This window comes from Alligator mississippiensis, chromosome 6 (genome assembly GCF_030867095.1).
Source record: "Alligator mississippiensis isolate rAllMis1 chromosome 6, rAllMis1, whole genome shotgun sequence".
Classification (NCBI taxonomy): domain Eukaryota; kingdom Metazoa; phylum Chordata; order Crocodylia; family Alligatoridae; genus Alligator; species Alligator mississippiensis.
The window spans coordinates 36,298,997-36,318,898 of NC_081829.1; the positions used below are offsets into that span (position 1 = coordinate 36,298,997).

General features: G+C 42.2%; 1 protein-coding gene across 2 annotated transcripts in view; it reads left to right on the forward strand.

The window, feature by feature from the left end:
• Positions 1-19,902, forward strand: part of SH2D4B (SH2 domain containing 4B) — a 119,383-nt gene that overhangs the window by 59,052 nt on the left and 40,429 nt on the right. For both annotated transcript variants that reach the window (XM_059729798.1, XM_014602621.3), the window contains exons 5-6: positions 261-471; positions 4,797-4,924. In XM_059729798.1, the coding sequence (XP_059585781.1) occupies positions 261-471; positions 4,797-4,924 (339 nt within the window). The remainder of the gene's footprint in view (positions 1-260; positions 472-4,796; positions 4,925-19,902) is intronic.

Genomic DNA, 19,902 nt, shown 5'->3' on the forward strand with positions numbered 1-19,902 from the left:
ACATTCTCAGTTACAGGGGGGAGCTGCATTTCTGTCTGCACCCATTGTGTAATATGCTGAGGAATAAGGCATAATGATGACGAGTTTATTATTCAAACACGTTCAGACTTCCTTTATCTTCTATACATAATCACTAATGGCATTACCAGACAATTATCCATCTCTTTGAAGATACATTGTGTATTTATTAGAAATAAATATGTATATTTCTGTATTTAAGAAACCAAATTATTTTCTTTCTTGCCTTACCTGACATCCAGTGCGCCGCTCAAAAGCTGCAGATGAAGAAAGGAGTCATAAAGCACGCAGAGCTCGGGACGAATATCGACGCCAATCCCTGCGAGCCATCCAGAAAGGAAAAGTGGCTGGTTTAAGTAGCCTGTTCAGGGGTACTAGCCTGAATAATGATCAGGAGACAAAGCTGAACAACAACAGCCGAAGCCCGCTAATGATGCTCACTGCACCATCCAGGTTATATATGCTAGAGATGACTCAGAAAAATGATCTTCCATTGATTTGTTTCTTCCCTCCACCCTTTGAATGAGCAATTTTTTTCCCCCACAGATTCTCTATCCTTTTGCTCTTTGACCATGGGTATGAGGCAAATATTTAAAAAATGTAAACAGATGGAACGTTTAATGTACATTAAATTATAATTATTTCTTGAAAGACCTTTTACTGTCCACACACAAAGAAATGCATCTTTAAAAAGTGAATGGCTTTATTAGCATGCAAGTTTGGGTTACAGAGAAAGTCAAATGGACAAATTCTTTTCCAAACTTTAACTATCAAGCCTAGAAATAGCTGCTACTCAAGTGCTCTTTGACACATTTTAGAGAGAGCTGTCAAACTCCTAAGTCTCAATGGCTTTGAATTTTCTTCAGGTGAAATCAAGTGTCTTCTGAGTTTCTTATCTATTGATCTTTCATCTCTCTCTTTAGCAAACCAAGTGCATTGGAAAACAATCCAACAGAGAAGATGGGGTGCTGCAAAGTTTATCAATCTCTCCTCCTGGGTTTACATGTTGCCATCTGATATTATTAATTAGGCTTGGTAAGATAATCAAGATAATGTGAACACAGGCAACATAGTATGGTTTAGAAGGGAAAAAGGTAACAAAACCAATAAAAACCCAGGTTCACAAAAAGAAAGAGTGAAGCCCTTTGTAACACCTCTTATTTTCTTTTTTACTTCCAAGAGATTGTTCTTATGATGTATGGCAGCCCAGCAAAAAGATTTCAGTCCTTTCCTGCTTGGGGCCAGTGTTCTTCTTTGACAAGTAGCTCTTTCCTATGTTTTGCTGAGAGACATAACATGCTGATAATGGTTCATGAAATTCCCAGTTTGATGAGGAATCAAAATTATGCTGTCTCAAAGGCGGCAGGATGTCTAACCTCACAACCAAGTCACTTGTAAAAGTGATCTCATTATTTTTACTTTTCCAAGCCACTTAAAACTCTTTTCTGATATAAAGTAATAAAATAACTAATAAAGGTAGTAAATTTTGAAAACCAGTGGCTATAATTCAGCCTACACTGCTGAGCTCTTTAAGTGGGGCTATTTGCTACAGAATTCAATGGCATTAGGCAAGAAATTTTCTTACAAATAGGTCTGAGAAAAAGTTTTTCGATCATTCTCCAGGCCTTGTCCAAAACTGTATCCATCTCTGATATGTCATAGTTTGAAAATAGGCCAAGGCTTCTTTTTGTCTTTGTGCATGTCTTCGATGGCATATCTGCACAACATAATCAGGAAGAGTGAAATATCCTTATTAAACCCTTACTTAAACTATTCAGACCTTGATTGCATGCATAGGAATAAGCAAATACTTTGCAACTGCCTACTGCCCCATGCCTGGAGTAGATGGGCAAGAGAGGGAATGGGAGGAACTGGAGCTTTTTTTCACTGAGCAGACCGATGTCACTCAGCTGGCATGTGCTGCGTCATAATTTGCTACAGGTTTAAAGGTAGAATGGGGTTAGCATTCTTTCTCCAGGAAGGAACATCTGAGTTAGAGCTTCCAGTGCATCTTGTATACTGCCTTTTTATTTCAGAGCTGTGCTTAAAGTCGCCTTAGCATAAATATTCCTTCTTTTTTCTATTTAATTCAGCTTTATATTCTTTGGAAAGCTTCTATGTTCCATCTTCCTTCTTTTAATTATTTTATTATTTATTAATTCCTGTTGGTTTTTGCTCATTTGTTAATTTATATAAGCATTTGGTTCCTTTTGCCTATTATTTTCTTTTGTCTTTATCTTTACTGCTGTATTTGTCCTCTTTCTGCCTCTATGATGCTCACGTTGTCTACTGTAGCTCTGTAGAAATTGACTGGGAGTAATTCCAAAATTTGGCCCTATGCAGAAAACTACTATAAACCAGCCCTTTTAATTCATACACAATCAGTTCCCAGAAGGCAGGTGGATCCTACATATCTTCCAGTATTAAAAAATCCAAAAGAATGAACTCTGGATTTTAGGGCTGAGGCCAGACACAGTATTATCTTCAAAGGAAAACTATCTGAGGGACCTCACAGCACATCAATATCTTATTGTAGTTTGCTTTCTTCTATATGCGTAGAATACTCATACCTCTCTGGTCATGTATAGATGTTCTGTTTCTACTGGGAGAATTGCCTCTCTCTTGGTAGAAACTACAAGCATACAGGATGTTCCAACTTTTTCTCCTGGAGCAAAAATGATGGTTCCAGGAGAAAAATATGTCAACTCCAGTTAGAATAGAGTTTCTCCTGGGAGAATAAATGATTGCACATTTCTATGACTTAACTCCTCCTAGAGACCAGGAGAGTGGACCCTTGGGGAAAAGCTCCCTGGATTTCTGGAAAATGGGGCCACAGGAGGGAAGGACCAGCTGCCAGCTACTCCCTGCTGGCTGATCACTTACCTGAGTCCCTAGAGAAAGAAGTGGGAAGGGGGCTTTGCCCTGCTGCTCAGTCAGCTTGACTTCTGGACACTGGGAGTTTAATGGAGTCCCCCATGTGAAAAATAGCAGGGAGCTTTGCCTTGCTGCCCCAGTCTCCCAGGGAACAGTTTTTTGCCATTCCACAGACCTAAAAAGCCTATGTCAAGTGTTTTCCCTAGGAACAGGGAGACTGGAGCAGCCCACACTTTACTCAGACTAGGATCACCCCAGTCTTGGGAAGGCTCAAGAAGCAGAATGAGGGGGTGGTTGCAGGCTTATATTGCTCCCTCTCCCAGAATCATTTTTAGTAGTTTTCCATTACTAGCAATGAACATTTGTAGGTGGCTTGTCTCTCTCCCTATCTTTCCCTGTGTCTCTCTTTCTGTATCATCAAAGCATTTGAGTGGGACTCAGAAAAAATGCAGGCCAGATCTACTCTGACTTGGCTATTTCACTTGTCACTTGAAATGAGACTGTTTGGGTCCAACCTCGGAGACTCCTATTAATTACACTACAGCTTAATTTTTCATTGGATAAAATTGACAGAAAAATTTTCAATGACTTGAGTGGAAACAGGAACCCACCTTAAAGAAGGATATCATTGGGTTCCCTTACCTTCTTATGTCTGCTCTCTAGTCATGAAAGAAACCTCTACTGTGAACTGTAGAACTTGCTTCTTTTGGACTTGGTTCTCTGGTATGTTAGTGCATTACTCATCAATGTATTTCAAACTAAAACTATAATACTACCCAGGTTGTCTTCAGACTTGATTTATTGAATAAGAATTCCATACCAAGTGGAACATGATAGCTAGAAAAATGAAGGAGGCTAACCTAAATGAAGATTTAACAAAAGGATATATTGTACCAAGTAAAACAAAGATTTGATTGTAGTGTGGGTAGGTATATTAGATTCAGTACAGCTGACACAGATAACAATGTGCCCTGAGCTAGCAAACCTGAATTTGTGTTTAGGTTTTCTGGTTGGTTGACACAGTCCACACTAAAGTTCTTGCCACTGCATCCTTTATAATATTGTTACACACTAGATTACAGGTTGCATGGATCTATGTACCTGTGTACTACAATCACACCTTAACCTTGTTGTGTAAACTTATCTAAAATATATGAGAGTGAGGGGAGGATGGCTGACACAGAGCTGGACAGAAACAGGAGCCACTCCATAGAAATGTTTACTCTACACTTTCTTCTCTGGTTTAGGCAGAACAGATTAATGGTTGAATCTGCTTTAGTATTTCTTCTCAATGCAGTGGAACACCATAAAAAGTAAAAACCATTTTCCCCCCTGCAAATTAATGTCTATAAAAAACCAAAGAAATCAGGAGGAAATAGTAGGGTCAAGAAAAAAAATATCTTTTTTTAAAAAAAGAAAAAAAATACTTCTTGACAAAATGGACATTTTGTGGTTATTTTTTTTCCTCTCCCCTCCCTATTTTAAGCTGAAAATATTTTTCATTTTCATTGAGAATAGAAAACAAAAATATTCTGGTTTTGGTTATCTATCTATCTATCTATCTATCTATCTATCTATCTATCTATCTATCTATCTATCTATCTATCACCAAAAGCATATATATCTATATAGACAGATAGATAGATGGATAGATCACCGAAACCAGAAAATGAAAAACATTTTCAGTTGAAAAAGAGGAGGGGAGAGGAAAAAAATTAATTTAAAAACTTAATTTCGTATATATATGAAAAAAACCTTTTTTCCAAGGAAAAAGGTAATTCTCTTGAGCTGTTCCTGTTCCCTGTGCTTTACAATTATGGTGCAATTTGTGTTTACATTACATATGCTTTACAGGCATACAGCCTCTGCATGGAGTTTGATCTATTATTTGTGTTTTAATTTAGTAAAGTTTGGGAACGTCCTTCTAGACCCTTTTCTCGAGAAATCATCATTCGTTGGTTCAAGGAAGAACAGCTTCCACGACGTGCTGGGTTTGAAAGAAACACCAACAACGTTGCACCCTGGTTTCATGGTAAAACACTGGTCTTCATTCAATATATATATATATTTGAGTCTGAAGTTAGTTCTCAATAAGTTTTTGAAGTGGTGGTGCAAAAACATCTCAGTTTGGAATGCTTTTGATGGAACGCAACAGTATAGGCAATCCTTGGACTTACGACACAATTGGTTCCTGAAAACCGCGTCTTAAGTTGAAACGTTGTAACTCGGAACCAATTTTCTCTTAAGAAACAAAGTTATAAATGGGGGATTGGTTCCTGAACCAAGGCCCAATACCCTATTTTCACCAAAAATACCTCAGAATTTTGTACTCGATCAATTATAGATGAGTAATATAGGTACATTACTATATTTATATTGTAAATAGCAATCATATTGATTTGGAAGTACTTCTTTGAGGTGACTTTGCTGGACTTTTTGAAAGGCTCTTGGTTGGACTTTTTGAAGCGTTCTTGGCTGCAGTCTTTTCAGGAGTCTTGGCTGCAGGTTTTTCTGGAGTCTTGTCTGCATTCTTAAATGCACTTAAGAGAGTGTCCAAGGAAGTTTGGACAGAGGTTCTCCAGGGAGATGCGTGATGCAGTGAACTTGTTCACTGGCATGGCATCGCATCGCATCGGCTCAAGCATTGTAAAGTCAAAACTGACGTCATAAAGTTGAAACAGGTCGTCGGTTTATAAACGTAGTAAGTGCAAAATGTTGTAACTTGAAACGTTGTAAGTCGAGGACTGCCTGTACTTTACCTTCATGTGCAGGACAAATCCCATTTTTGGTGACTAAACTGAACCAAATGCTCATAAGACCTCTAGATCCTCCATTACATCCCATTTCATAGGACGAGAAGTAGGCAGCATAGGTGTTTGTGCCTAAAATTCGTCATCCAGTTTCTCATCCAGATCCTTTGCCTAGGTTAAATCTCCAGTTTTTGCCATTCCAGAGGCCTAAAAAGCCTATGCCAAGTGTTCTATTCCTATAATAGCCAATGGCGTGCTATGTAACCTTAGGCAAGTCTCTCAATACCTCTCTCCATCACATTTATTACCGCATAAAATGGATATAGCAAATTATTTGTACAATATGGTAATTACCTAAATTGTCAATCAAAAGCACTATGATCATGTAAACTATTGTTGGATAGATGGACTAGCTATTAAGGGAATTATGTATTATTAGTGGGACTATATCTGGATTAAGAGAATGAAATCTCTTTAAAGATTTGTATCTATCTTTTCTATTATCATTTCAAATAACCCCTTGAGCTGACGTCAATTTCAACCCCAAAAGTCTCTTTTCTTTCTCATAGAATAGAAACATCATTAATCTCCTTTCCTCAGTATATGGAAGATTTATTATTGAAGTTATGGTAACATTCTTCTTTTTAGTTTGTGTTCAAGAAGTGTAGTGCATTCTTGCATAATTATTATTTTGACATTATTTTGAGGCTGAGTCTTTTAGCTCTATAGTTTAGGTTGAGTGAAGGATTGCACCTAAAGTTGGCTTTCAGATTTTTTTTGTGTGTGCAGATAATATTTGTCCTCCAGACTACTTACTGCTAGAGAACAGGATTCACTGTATGAGTTTTAAATGTAAACAACTTTGTTTTAGTTAAAATTAAATGAGAAAGGTAAAATTATAATTTATTAACTTTTTTTTCTTTAAATGTTCTCAGCTCAGACATTTTCCACAAAAATTGCCAGATAGTTGAACCTATAATAAATATGTAGCTTTCTTGAAGGATATCTTTAGAATTATCAATCATTTCTCTCATTACTCGCCTATAAAAGAAACAAAAATATCCTGCTGTTGGGCATGTTTCAATGAATGGGCATGTTTTAAAATGGGTGCCACTTCCTGTTATCCTCAATAAACTTCATCCATGGGCTGTCCTCAGCAGAAGTGGTCATTCCCACCATTCCCCTGCCTGCCTCCTGACAGCATGAAAGAACACCATCTTTGCTTAGAACAGGTTAGGTTCATGAAGATTAAGAAGTATCAATTATTGACTAGCATAAGATTCCTCAGGAACCATAGCTGCTGATTCTCAAACTTCCTGAAGATCAAGGAGATTAAACTAGCTCCTTTTTTGCCCCTGAGGAAATTTTGTTTTCTTGGCTCAGGAAAAATTGGGACCAAAATATATTTGCAGAAATGCTTTCTAATAATTCTTATACACTTTAAGATTGCTTTAATGCCTTCAGGTAAGAAGTATTTCTTAAATTATATATATGATTAACAGACTAATTGGTCTGAATTCCAGTTAATTTCCAGCATTCATAGAGGAGTTACATTAAATAGACAGTCACTGATACCATGCAAACTAATATGGACTTAAAATATACATACAGATATACAGAACTCTTGTTACAAACTTACAACTCAGGCCCAGTTTTGACAATATCAGTGGATTTTGAGTTTCAGGTACATTTTATATGATAAGAAAGAGCGTATCACTTAGGATGGAAAGCAGGGCTGTTAAACATGCATCAGAGACAAAGACATGTTAAAATTGGCTGTCAAAGATGGGATTTGCTATGATTTGGGGGCAGGGGTGGGGTTCAAACCTCAGTATGACCTATGCCAAGTAAAATGAATAAGTATAACAATCTTCCCCCATCTGTTGCAGAGTTTTGCCAAACCCTGTCATATACCTCAGGAAACAACCTGGTTGTCATTTAGCTACAGAAACACAGCACAGGGAACAACATTTATATTGGCAATAAAAACATGGACCTCTACCTCCATAGCTCTTAACTATCCTGAGCTAATATTAATATTCTTGTGTTAATATTTTCCTTCTCTCAGCTATGTTTTGTCTTTGTCCTTTTCTCCTTTTCCCCTTCTGTTTAAATTCCACTTGGGCATGCAGATATCTTCCTATTCAGATTGGCTCATCGCTTGTTATTTCTGAAAAAATAACCTCAGATATGGCAAATTTTAGATTCTGAGTGTTCACATAACATGATCCCTAAATATTGCCAGGCGGTGTTTCAAATTATTGCATTGTTACTATGCACAAGAAGAACCAAATTAAAATTCCCCCCAACTTTAGTTAAGGTCTGCCAGTCCTTGGTGGTTAATTGTTATTATGTATAGGTACATTATGTCAGTGGATGCTCTCAAAGGTGTAAGAAAATTAACATGTCAGGAGTCAGGGAATTTGTACAAATTACAGATTACTATGGGAAGTTTTGAACTCTCTTTATGAATCTTTACCTACTCCCATCACTGATCTTATTCCTACTAAGAAGAGCTTGTTTGCTAAGGGGAGGTCTAACTGGAAGGGAAGTTAGGGGTCTGATCACTTTGTAGGATCAGGGGGTCAACCCACAGAGGGACTGAAGAGTTACCAGAGGGGTAGCATCAGAGCAGTCCATCTGCTTATGCCTTCCTGAATACAAATGAATCCTAAGAAGAGGGAAAGTTAAAAGCAGTGTGTTTAGGAGGCTTGGGTTTTCTAAATGTTTTGCAGTCTTTTGTGCTTTCTCTTTAACGTAATGAAGTGATCAGAAACCTTCTTCAAAATGTTATATGTTTCCTTATATCAGTCACATACTTCCTTCATGTGTTAAACTGTAGACCATAAGGCTGATGTCTTTACTAGGATTATAGCAAAGGTGCAAATAAGTTACAGTAAGCATGTAGGGAACCTTAGGGCTAGGGACACACGTTACACATAAACTGGTTTAAGTGATCAAAAACTGGTTTAACCCTGTAACAGAAAAAAAGTTCAGTGCCCATAAACCAGTTTCAAAATGGCCAAAACAGGTTTAAGATAAACCTGGTTGAATGTAGTATCAGACTTAACTGATCGAGGTCAAACCAGTTTATGGAACTTCTGTCCCAGATCGCTTCCTGGTTTAACTTAAATCAGAGTCCTCTAGCATACCAGTGCGATATTCAGCCCTGGACTGCACTGGGCTGTCTGCTTCAGAGAGCAGGGCTGGTCCTGCCCCTCTGCCCTCCAGCCAGCACTGGGGTGGGGGCTTGGCCAGACACCAGTGTGGCATTGGCCCCTGAGGCAGATGGGGAAGGGAGGAGGTTTATTCCCCCCTCCCTCCCCTCTTCTCCCAGGGGACCCCAGCTGGTATCTGCTTGACCAGGGCACAGGAGCCCCTGTGAAGCATTTTCTCCACCTTGGTGCTGGAGTGGCAGGGGGTGGGGGGTGCCGCCAGCCCCAGCAGCAGCCTCAAGTGAATGAGGGACAGAGGGGTGTTTAATTCCCCTCCTCCCTCCCCCCTCCCAGCATCACAGGCCCCATCTGGGGGAGGGAGGGGAGCAAAACAGCCCCAAGCCCAGGTGGGGACAGGCACAGAGGGATTACGATGGTAGTGGTGGCTCCATCCTGGATGTGAGCCCCACCAAGCAGAGGGACCCAGGCTAGTGGGGGGTGGGGAAGGGGCTTGAGTGTGTTGGCACTAGTGCAGAGCAGAGCCAAGCCAAGCCGAGTATGCAGCTGGGGGAGCAGCTTCTGCCTGGCGGCACCTCCTACATGCTAGAGAGCAGTGCTTGGGCTGCCCCTGGCTCCCACAGCAACATGCATGGCACAGGCTTGCCCTCTCAGTCCTGAGCGCTATAACTTGTGGCTGCCACGTGCCGAGTTGGGCATGCACTGCTGGCTTTTCCCCACCCAGCAGTGGTGGTGCAGCCCAGCTCCAGGCACCAGGCTTGGGGTTCTACCCCTATGGCTTCCCCACTGCCACCACTGTCAGGGGGGCCCACGTTGGCCATACTGGTAGGTGCTGCCTGCAATGCTGAACTGCAGTCAGCTGCTGGGTGGGCAGATGACGGCAGTGGTGGGGAAGCCATAGGTACAGCATGGCCCCATGTACCAGGCATAGGGAGCTACTCCTATGGCTTCCCCACCACCCCTACCACCAGCTGCCCACCTGGCGGCCAACCGCATTTCGGTGGCATGGGTGGCACCTACCAGTATGGCCAGGGGAGGCCCCCCCGATGGTATACCCCATGCCAATATACAGGGCCATGTTGCACCTACAGCTTCCCTGCTGCTGCCACTGCCAGCATCTGGTCTGAGGCCAGATGCCAGCCCAGCATGGCCCCTGAGGCGAAGGGGGAAGAGAGGGGGTCTCTCCTTTTGCTGCTTCAGGGTTGGGGGCATGGCCAGACACCCACCCAGCATGGCTCACTGAGGGTTTATTTCCCCCTCCATCCCATTTCCCACTGAGGGACCACAGCTATAGTCTGCAAGCCCCAGCTGCCACCTCCACAGCTCACCCCTAGCCAGGCAGATGCTGGGGGCCATGCCAGCCGGCATCTGGCCATGCTTCTGCCCCTACTGCTAGACTGGCGAGGGGGGAGGGACCCTGACAGGGAAGTGGTGTCTTGGGGAGTGCAAGCCTCTTGCCAGTTGTGGGGGGAAGTGCTGCGGGTGCGAGAAGGGTGGGCAGAGCTGCTGCTACCTGCACAGGGCAAGCAGTGGTGGCAGGGCTGGGAGAGGTGGCTATAGGGCCTAAGCCTAACTTTGGAGTGGTCATAGTCCCTCAAACCCTCCTAGTGCTGCTGCCACTGCCACTTTCCCCACACAGGATGCAGTAGCTCTGCCAGCCCTGCTCTCATCTGCAGTGAAGCCCCACACACCAGGAAGAAGCTTGTGCTCCCTGGGAAACCATAACAAGGCTGCTGCCCCATCAGGGTTCCTCTCCCCTAACTGGTTCAGCAGCAGGGGCAGGGGCATGGCCAGATGATGGTCGGCATGGCCCCTAAGGTGAAGGGGGCAGGGAGGGAGCTTATTCCCTACTCCCTCCCTGGACCCCTCAGGCAGGGTCTGCCTAGCTGGGGGTAGGTTGTGGAGGCAGCAGCCAAGGCTGGCAGATCCTGGCTGTGGTCCCCTGGTGGGAGAGGGAATGGAAGGGGAATAACCCCCCTCCCTTCCCCCTTCACCTTGGGGGGGCCATGCCAAGCTGGCATCTGGCCATGGCCCTGCCCCTGAAGTGGTGAGGTGGGAGAACCCTGATGGGGGCTGTTACACCCCAGCCAGGCAGATGCCAGCTGGGGTCCCCAGGGGAGTGAGGAGAGAGCGAGGAATAAACTCTCTCCCTGCCTCATTCACCTTAGGGGGCTATGTCAGGCTGGGATCTGGCCAGGACAGGATCTAGCCATACTCCCACCCCAAAAACCTGGCCAGGGCTGCTTCTCTCCTCCTCTGCAGGCCAGGGTGGGGGTTTAAACCCCTCTGCAATCATACTTAGGCCTTCTGGGACCTGGCCACGCCCCACCCCTGAAGCTCAGCTTCCCTTGGCCACTGTGTAAGGGATGAGAGGGCTTGCTCTAGCACCCTCTGGCTTCTGGCCTGAGCTTTTTGAATGTCTGTACTTAGCCTAGGTGTAAGCAGTTGAGTTATATTGTTATGGTATGACTTCTATCACTCAGAAGGGAATTTTGTACATTGTAAATCCCATGTATCTAGCATTTCTGAGCCGTTTTGTTTTTGATCTTTTTTTTCTTTCCTTTTGAAATAGCCATGCCATGGGGATGCAGCACAAGAGAAAGGTTTCTTATAGTTTGTATTGTAATGAGTGTTTTTGAAGAACCTAAGTACTTTGGCTGTTGGATCTACTTGATGCATCGTACAGCAATAAATACAGTTTGCTTGTCTAAACATAAAAAATATGCACCATTTTGTCTCTACATACAAATAAACAACACGCAAAAAACCCAAAAACAAACCCCTGCCCAAAGGAACCCAAAAGCAAACATTCAATATGTAACAGTATGTGTCAGGAAGAAATGAAGCAAGAGTTGAAATAGCCCAGTGGAAATATATTTGTGGGGTTTTTTTAATGGATAATTATTTATTTGCCTATAATTATCTATCAGCCCTTTCTTTTGTTTGTTAAGTTCATTGAGAAAAGAAAGACAAATTCTCAGCTTTTGAAAAGTGAGTATCAGTGGGCCCATCTACATGAGACAATTGCTATAGAGCTGACTAATGAGCTCTGCAGTAAATGTCTCACCATCTACATGTGAAGGACAATTAGACTGAAGTAAACTAATTCTTCAACAGAAGGATAATACAGTATAACCTCATAAATCTGGATATCAAAAATCCAGAATTCTTAAAAATCCGGCACTTTTAAAAAACACATTAAATAGAGGAGTAGCAGTGGCTGGTCCCAGAGCAATGGAGGGGGAAGCTTGCGCATGGTGGCTGCCACTGCCATCTGCCACCCTGTGCCGCCACTCTGCATTCAGCAGTCCTGAGACTGGCCGCTGCTTCCCCCCACCCCCACTTTGTGACCGGACACTGCTCCTGTTTCAATAATTCGGAATTTTCAGATTTCCGGCAGATGCTTGGTCCCGAGCATGCCGAATTGATGAGGTTATAGTGTACTTGTAAATACACTGGTTAGCCCCACACTGGAGCACTCTTGTACCCCAGACAGCCTCTCCGCAGCACACTGAGCTGGAGGGAGCAGACCAGGGCTGGCAAGCTGACCTGTAGGACCCCCTGCCAACTGGGGCTGCTCTGACATGGCTCAATGTGCTACAGTGCCAGGTACACATTCAATGGCATGCCCAGGAGCAATACACTCCAGAGCAATACATTTTGGAGTTTATTGTTTCACATTAATTACACATTTAAACATGCTCAGTGAGCATTATTATTTTTTTAGCTTAAAATTTACTTTAAAATTAATTTTTTTTAATTTTGAGGGCACTTGGTACAAAAAGTACCATTTAATTTATTCTTTCCATTTATTTATGTGGGCTTTGGATGTGGCCCACAGTGAATACGGTGTGGAATCTAAAAGTTTGAAAGGCCCTCAAAGAACAACAGGGAAACAATAATATCAGCTCAGCTATAGTTTACCAGTTATATGTCATGTACCCACAGGATGGTTCTGGTGCTCTGTGTTATTTACGCAGTAAATAGAGTCAGGAGAGGTGAAAGAAAGTGAGAGCAATACTTCTCAAAGTCGGTTGTGATTTGGCAAATATACTTGATTGCTTACACAGTTAAGATCAGCAACACATAAGTTAGAGATGTGTTGGTTCATCTCATTTCAGCTGCAGTTACTGTGAATAGCTCGCTGAGACATGTTAAAAAAGCCTTTTGCAATCATAGATTCAGACTAAATTACAAGTTATCCTTTCCTCACAAAATTGCTTTATTCAGAAAAAAAAATAGGCAACTTCATTTCTCTGCCAGTGTGCTGAATGCTGCTGGTGATGTAAGATAAGCCATCAAAGGGTAACATTTGTGTAGATATGGCCACCAACCCAGACATCCAGAGACTTGACAGCTCAGGATTGTGATAATGGGAAAAATCCAGGTTGGCAGGGGTTGATAGTTGAAGTCATCTGGTTGTTCAGTGCAACTTAATGCATATGAAATAAGATGTTATAAGCCACTTCCAAGAGGATGTCTCCGTGTCCTTAAAAAATATTGTTGTAATTAGATCTAAATGTCACCCTAGCTGACACTCTTCAGAAAAACTGCAGATTGAATGAGCCTGGAGATGGAATTATTCTCTTGTCCCTTGGAGGCACCCTCTGGAACTGGGCTGAGGTGTATTGTCAGGGATAGATGGAGAAGCAGATAATGCTTTTTTGCCTATTTCTTGCTCCTTTTCTGGTGATAAAAATAGTGGAGTAGTCTCCAGGACTTGTCAATTCAGCACTTTTCATCATCACTGAATCCAGATATGCAGAGGTGAATATTGTACATTCCATAGAGGCTTGGGCAGGATGAATAAAATCCTTTGTGTATGTTGTAAAGAGATTGCCATAAAATGAAATTATATAAATCAATCTGGGAAAATCTAGGCTCTACTGTTCAAAGGGCTATTAATAGGGCCATTATTTTTCTACGAAATCCTGAAAATAGTAATTCTCAGGTGAAGTAATGTATTGTTGGACCATGGATGAGTATATGGATATTTATAATGATGTGATATGAGCTGTATATTCACTTGGGATATGGTGGAAAGCTTGGCATTGCTAAATCAATCCCAACCAACCACCCAAAATGTTAAATGTCATAGAAATGACATTATTCAAGGACAGTATAGTATTCTGTTGTAAGGGTCAGATCCTGTTCCACCTATTGGGTGTCTAAGTGGTATTTAGGAATAATCCTATTCCACTCTGTTTGAGACCCTGAAAAAACAACCCAACCCAACCCAGCCCAACAAGGTGATAGGGCTCTCTTTCCTCCTCTCCACTTTTTGTTTCTCCATCATACAGCTATGGTGAAAGCATGTTACAAAAGTAGACGTGTTAACAGTTTTTCAGGGATGTGAATGGATAAATGCCCCATGGCATAGGATTTGGCCCGAGAGTTTGTGGTTACTTTCATATAGTGCATTACCTCATTACAGACATTTTGAGTTGAGTAACATATGACAATTATGGTAGCAAAACTCGACTGCTTCATCAAATCTAATTCAGGTCTTAAATTCTCAACTTCGGAACTTGAGGCATTTTTGCTTTGTTCTAAGAAATAACACAATCTTTTATGCAGTAGGCAACCCCGCTTAGCTCTTAATGATTGTCTTAGCCTTTCAATTTTATTGAAGGCTTTGGAATTGTTTTTATTTTCCTAGTGCCATTACAGTTCAAAAGTGTCTGCATGGATGGGTTATTAGCAAACAAAATAAATGTTTTAGAGGCATAGTCCCCCTTGGAAGATAGCAAAGTATTGAAGTAAGGTAATCTGATCTGTGGCAGGCAGCAAGGAAAAAGGAAGCACAAAAGAACAGCAGAGATATTACTCTGAAATGGTAGTGAAGTGAATGAATAATTCATGTAAATAGGCTAATTGATAATGTGAAATAGGCTTCCCGTTTCCTTTACAATACATAGTCTTCCCTACTTTCTTTAAACTGAGAATCAAGTGCTATATACCAAAGATGTTGATGGTGGTTAGGAAGAGACTGCTTTACTGGCCATATATTATGGATACTAAACATAAGTGATTACTCAAAGCACGTGGTAAAGGATCTGAGGAGATTTTTGCCTGATGAAGTGTGTTAAAAGTTTAAAGAACAGAAACAGGATAGGTATGTTTGATGCACATTGTCGTAGTATATAAAGTGCTTTTTGTTTATTTGGGGGTTTTTTGTTTTAAATAATTCTTGTCCTTCTAAAGTTTGAGAGGTATCAGACTGAAGGGAATGATTCAGCCTTTTTGCAGAATTTACTTACAGATACCATCTCTCTTTAAAAAGTGCATATTGCATAATTAACCAATTTGTATACTGAAACAATCCCTTTAGTAAAAACTCTTTTAAAGTGTATATCCTTTATGTAAGGCATTGTAAGGCAAAAAAGCAAGCAAGCAAGCAATCAACTCATGCCAGTGCACCACTAACTAGTTTTGAACTATTTAGCCATTTCAGAAATAAATCATATCTTAAGACACAAGAAGCTATTTTGTCCTCAGTTCCTTGAGCTTTACAAAGGGGACACACACTTATTTGCTCTGTCAAACAGACTTGACGTTTTTACACTAAACAATAGAAATAAAAGAAAAAGAAATGTATTGTGTTCTCTGTCAGGTTGGGAATTAAATGAAAATGTTTAATAATAGCCAGAACATTATAGAAGAGTGGCATTTAGAGTAAAGTACATATGGTGACATTATTTAAAGAAAATAAAGAAGATAAGCTATGAGGGGCAAAATTTCCCATTTTCCAAAAAAAGTTTTCTTCTTCTGGGATATATGTCTTTTTCCCGTTCACTAGACATGCAGCGTTAGAGGATCAGCAATACCTTATAATAATAGCATCTTATTAAATAATTAATAAATATTTTAAAAAATGGACTCTAAAACAAACACCATTATAAAATCTGTAATACACAATCATGCTGTTCTATTTGGTAGCTGTGTTGGTCTGAGACAAAAAGAAATGCAGACCAACATGGTTACCAAAGACATCCCTGAAACATGGAAGATGGTGAATTTTAGCTGATTTTGGATTATAAACATCATTGCTGAACAAAAAGAAAGATTTCTACACCTCCCTGCCTGCCATCTGACACCAACAGGGAAGGAATCCTGCTTGAGCTGCACAACAAAGAGCAACCCCACAGAGACACTCTCACGGACCCAGAGGAACAGATTTCTAGTTTCTCCTTCCTCTGTGCAAAAATGAAGTTTATTTCCTACATATGGAGACTTTTTACCATGTTTAACTTTCCCTGAGCCTGATGAAAGGTGTGCGAGCCCAAAAGCTTGCAGAAAAAGAATTTTTTTCGCAATTTTTTCAGTTGGTCTAATAAAAGGTATCATTTCTGAATCAAGAGTTCTAGATTTTTACATACACAATCATATACCTTTTTCATATATTATTTATAAAGAATATCTTAATATTCAGTAAGACCAAACAATCAATATTCAATCCCAAATTAGTTACATTGATTTTTGCAGAATTTCCCCACTTAAAGCACAGTAAATATGACGGTAAAGCCAAAGCCAGGCACTTAAACATCTTTCTTGCAGGTGGCCTTCTTACTGGCCCCTCCATTTCACCACTTAAAGCACTGCTACTACAGTTCTATTGATCCTGCCTCCAGGCAAAAACTACACTGTTACCAGGCTGACAACTGCTTTGGAATGATGATAAATTTTTTTGAGTCTTGCTAAGTCAAAACTGGTCTCTCAACAGGCTCTCAGTAGGCTTTATGTATAATCATGCAGAGAGTAAAAGCATGTGACCATGGAAAAATAGGTTCAGCGTTACAACTCTAGTTCACCCAGGTAGCAGCAGGGTGTCATACTTAACCTGCTCACACTGCAAGAGATAAATGTTGGAAGAGCATTTGAACACAAAGGGAAGTTGTGAGTTTGTTGGTAGTTAGCTTGTACATGCCATTTTAGTACATGCTTACTGGCTGGAGGCAGAGTAAAGAGGACTGTGGACAGAACCTCTGAAAGCAAATGATATTCTGCCCTATCACACAGTCCTTCTTTCAAGCAAGCACAAGGATGGGCCCACAGGGAATTGTGACATAGCCTTCTGGACACCTGTAGCGGGTTTTGGCCTCTGAGGGTGGCCATGATGCCCCCTGGTGACTCCATGTCTGCCCTGCACTCCAGTTCCTCAGGGTACCCTGCCTTCTTCATTTCCCACCATGCCCTGATATAATTATTTTCTAGTGTAAAAGGGAGGCTGCCCACAGAATCCCCAAGTGAGCCCAGTCTGGCTCCACCTTGCCCCAGACCCTCTGTTGCCTTATGGACTATTTGTGGCCTCCTGCTGCCTCCATAACCACACCTATGTTACTTTGTCCACAGTTTGGTCTTCTTGTAGAGGCCTCAGCCCTCTTGGTTTTAGCTCCCTTTTTTCTAACTGCAGACTTCCATCCCTGGCCTGCTGGCTCGGGCCTGGATCTCTCATCCTAAGCCCTCTCTGTGTCTCCAGTTTCGAGGACCCTCAACCTTGTCTCAGCTCCCCTGATGTCCCTGGCACAGGGCAAGGCTGCTCTTGGTTCAGCCTCCCTCTAATGTGTCTGGACTTCTGCCCCACATAGCCCACCAGGCCCCAGACCCTGGAAGGGCTCTATGTTGGGTGCCCCTGCAGCACCCCTGTAGACTCCAGTCCACCTCTATCAGCCACATCCAGTCCTCCGGTATAAACTAGGACAAAAATTCAAGCAGCCCTTTGACTCCAAGTCCTTCCTTTAGGTCAGGGATGGGAAATGTCTGGATCTAGCCAGTCAGGGACTCCATGGAGACCCCAGCCTCAGCCGCGCCAGCAGCACATGCAGCAGAGCAGTGCAGGGGGCTGCTCTGGAGCTGCTGAGAATGTGAGACGGGGGCAGCTTGCTCCAGAGCCAGGGCAGAGCCACGATCTATAGTCTGCATGCTCCGGGCAGGGGCACACATGCAGGGGATTGTGGCTCTGCCCCAGCTCCTTGCAGCCTATCTGGAGCCGGGGCAGAGCCACAATCCCCTGCATGCAGGCTACAGATTGCAAATCCGGAGCAAGCTGCCTCCGTCCCATGTTCTTGGCAGCTCTGGAGGTCTCCATGGAGACCAGCACAAACCATGTGGTCTCCATGGAGCGGAGGGGCTGGGAAGTGGAGTCCCCAGCAGACCAGTGGCCCGGAGGTTCCCCATCCTTGCTTTAGGTCATCCTACTATTGTCAGGCCACCTTCCCATTCTCTGGCTCTCTGCCTTGGGGGTACCTGCCATGGCCGGCAGCTCCCTCTCCCTACCAGCATGAGCTGGCAGGAGCTCCTTTCTCTGCAGTGTTCCAGGCTTCATTGCCCCTCTGTCTCAGGACCCAGGTTTATATCCCCTGGGCTTCTCCCCCTTCCCTCAGGTGTTGTCTTGCAGGAGTGTCCCCTCATCTTAATGGGCAGCTTACTGCAGCTAGGATGCAGTTACCCCCTAGCTGTTTTTCCTCCTTCAGCCAACATCTGTTCAACTCCTGGGGCTCTTTGTGCTGCAGTCTCTCCCTTAGGGCATTTGTACATAAGGTTGCACCCGCAGCGCCAGGCGCTTTTAAAAGCACCCAGCGCTGTGGCACATACATTTGTATAAATGGGGAAATGTGCATTGAATAGACAATATAAAAAAAAAATCTTACTGATTATTCTGGCTCTGAAGTTATTCGTTTCTGACCACATAAGTCAACCTTCATCCTTCTTGGGTTTGTACTATTAAACAAATGTAGTGTGTTTGGTAAAAATGGAGTTGTGTGTGGCTGTATGTTTGCTTCCAGAAGAATTCTTTTTTGTTTGAATTAAGTTTAGACAATTATAAACATCAATTCAAGCAAAAAGGAAATGATGACTTATTAAACTGAGAGCATAGCTTTCCCTTCACAGTTCCTAGCACCCATTCTGAGGACTACTTTGCAGAGGACACTATGTTATATTAATGCAAGATTATGTAGCTAATTTTCAATGTTTGCATGTATTTAGATCCTTACCTCATGTAAATTGGTACATCTTAAGCTATTGTCTAATTTTAGATAAATCAGGAGCTTTAATTCTGGAACCTATGCAGTGTTCCAATATGGATTCTGCTAGATTCTCAGCTGCTGTAGAGTAACTGAAGTAATTTCCATTTATTGAAATTTATGTTCAGACTTTATCCAGACTGTACTGCAATACATTTCAGTCTAAGTGATTCTCAACCTTGTTACCCTGAGGTGCAGTGAAATCCATTTAAGGGTGCTATGCAACACTGTTAGGTGTGCAAAAACCTACATATAATTCACAAGATAAAACCCAGAGCTTTCAAGTAGGAATCCATAGTGCCAAAACCATTCTGAATTAATGTGGTCTTTCTAAGTTCTTTCTAAGTTCTTGCAACAGAAGAATTGCTCTATTATTTTATGTAATCAGAAAAAAGTGAAAACTAAGATAAAGATAAGGCTAGGGTCTATTGAAACAATCTGGATGTGTACATATCCATGGGGTCAATCAGATGCACCTGAGGGTGCTGAGGGAGTTGGCTGATATGATTACAGAGCTGCTGGCCATCATCTTTGAAAACTCATGGTGATTGGGAGAGGTCCTGGATGACTAGAAAAGGGAAAATATAGTGCCAATCCTCAAGGAATCCATTTCTAAGCATGTGGAGGAGAAGGCCATTAGGAACAGTCAGCATGCCTCACCAACCTGGTTGCCTTCTATGATGAGATGACTGGCTCTGTAGATGCAGGGAAACCACTGGATGTGATATCCCTTGACTTTAGCAAGGCTTTTTATATGGTCTCCTCACAAATATGGTACAGAAGTATGGGTTAAATGAACAGATAATAAGGTGGATAGAAAACTGGCTGGATCATTGGTTTTAGAAGGTAGGAGTTAATGGCTCGGTTTCTTGTTGGCAGCTGGTATCAAGTGGAGTGCCCCAGGGCTCAGTCCTGGGGCTGTCTTTGTTCAATATCTTCATCAATGACCTTGAAATTGGGATAGAGTGTACCCTTAGCAAGTTTTCATATGACACCAATCTGGGGGAAGCAGTAGATATGCTGGGAGGTTGGGCTAGTATTCACAGACACCTCAACAAATTG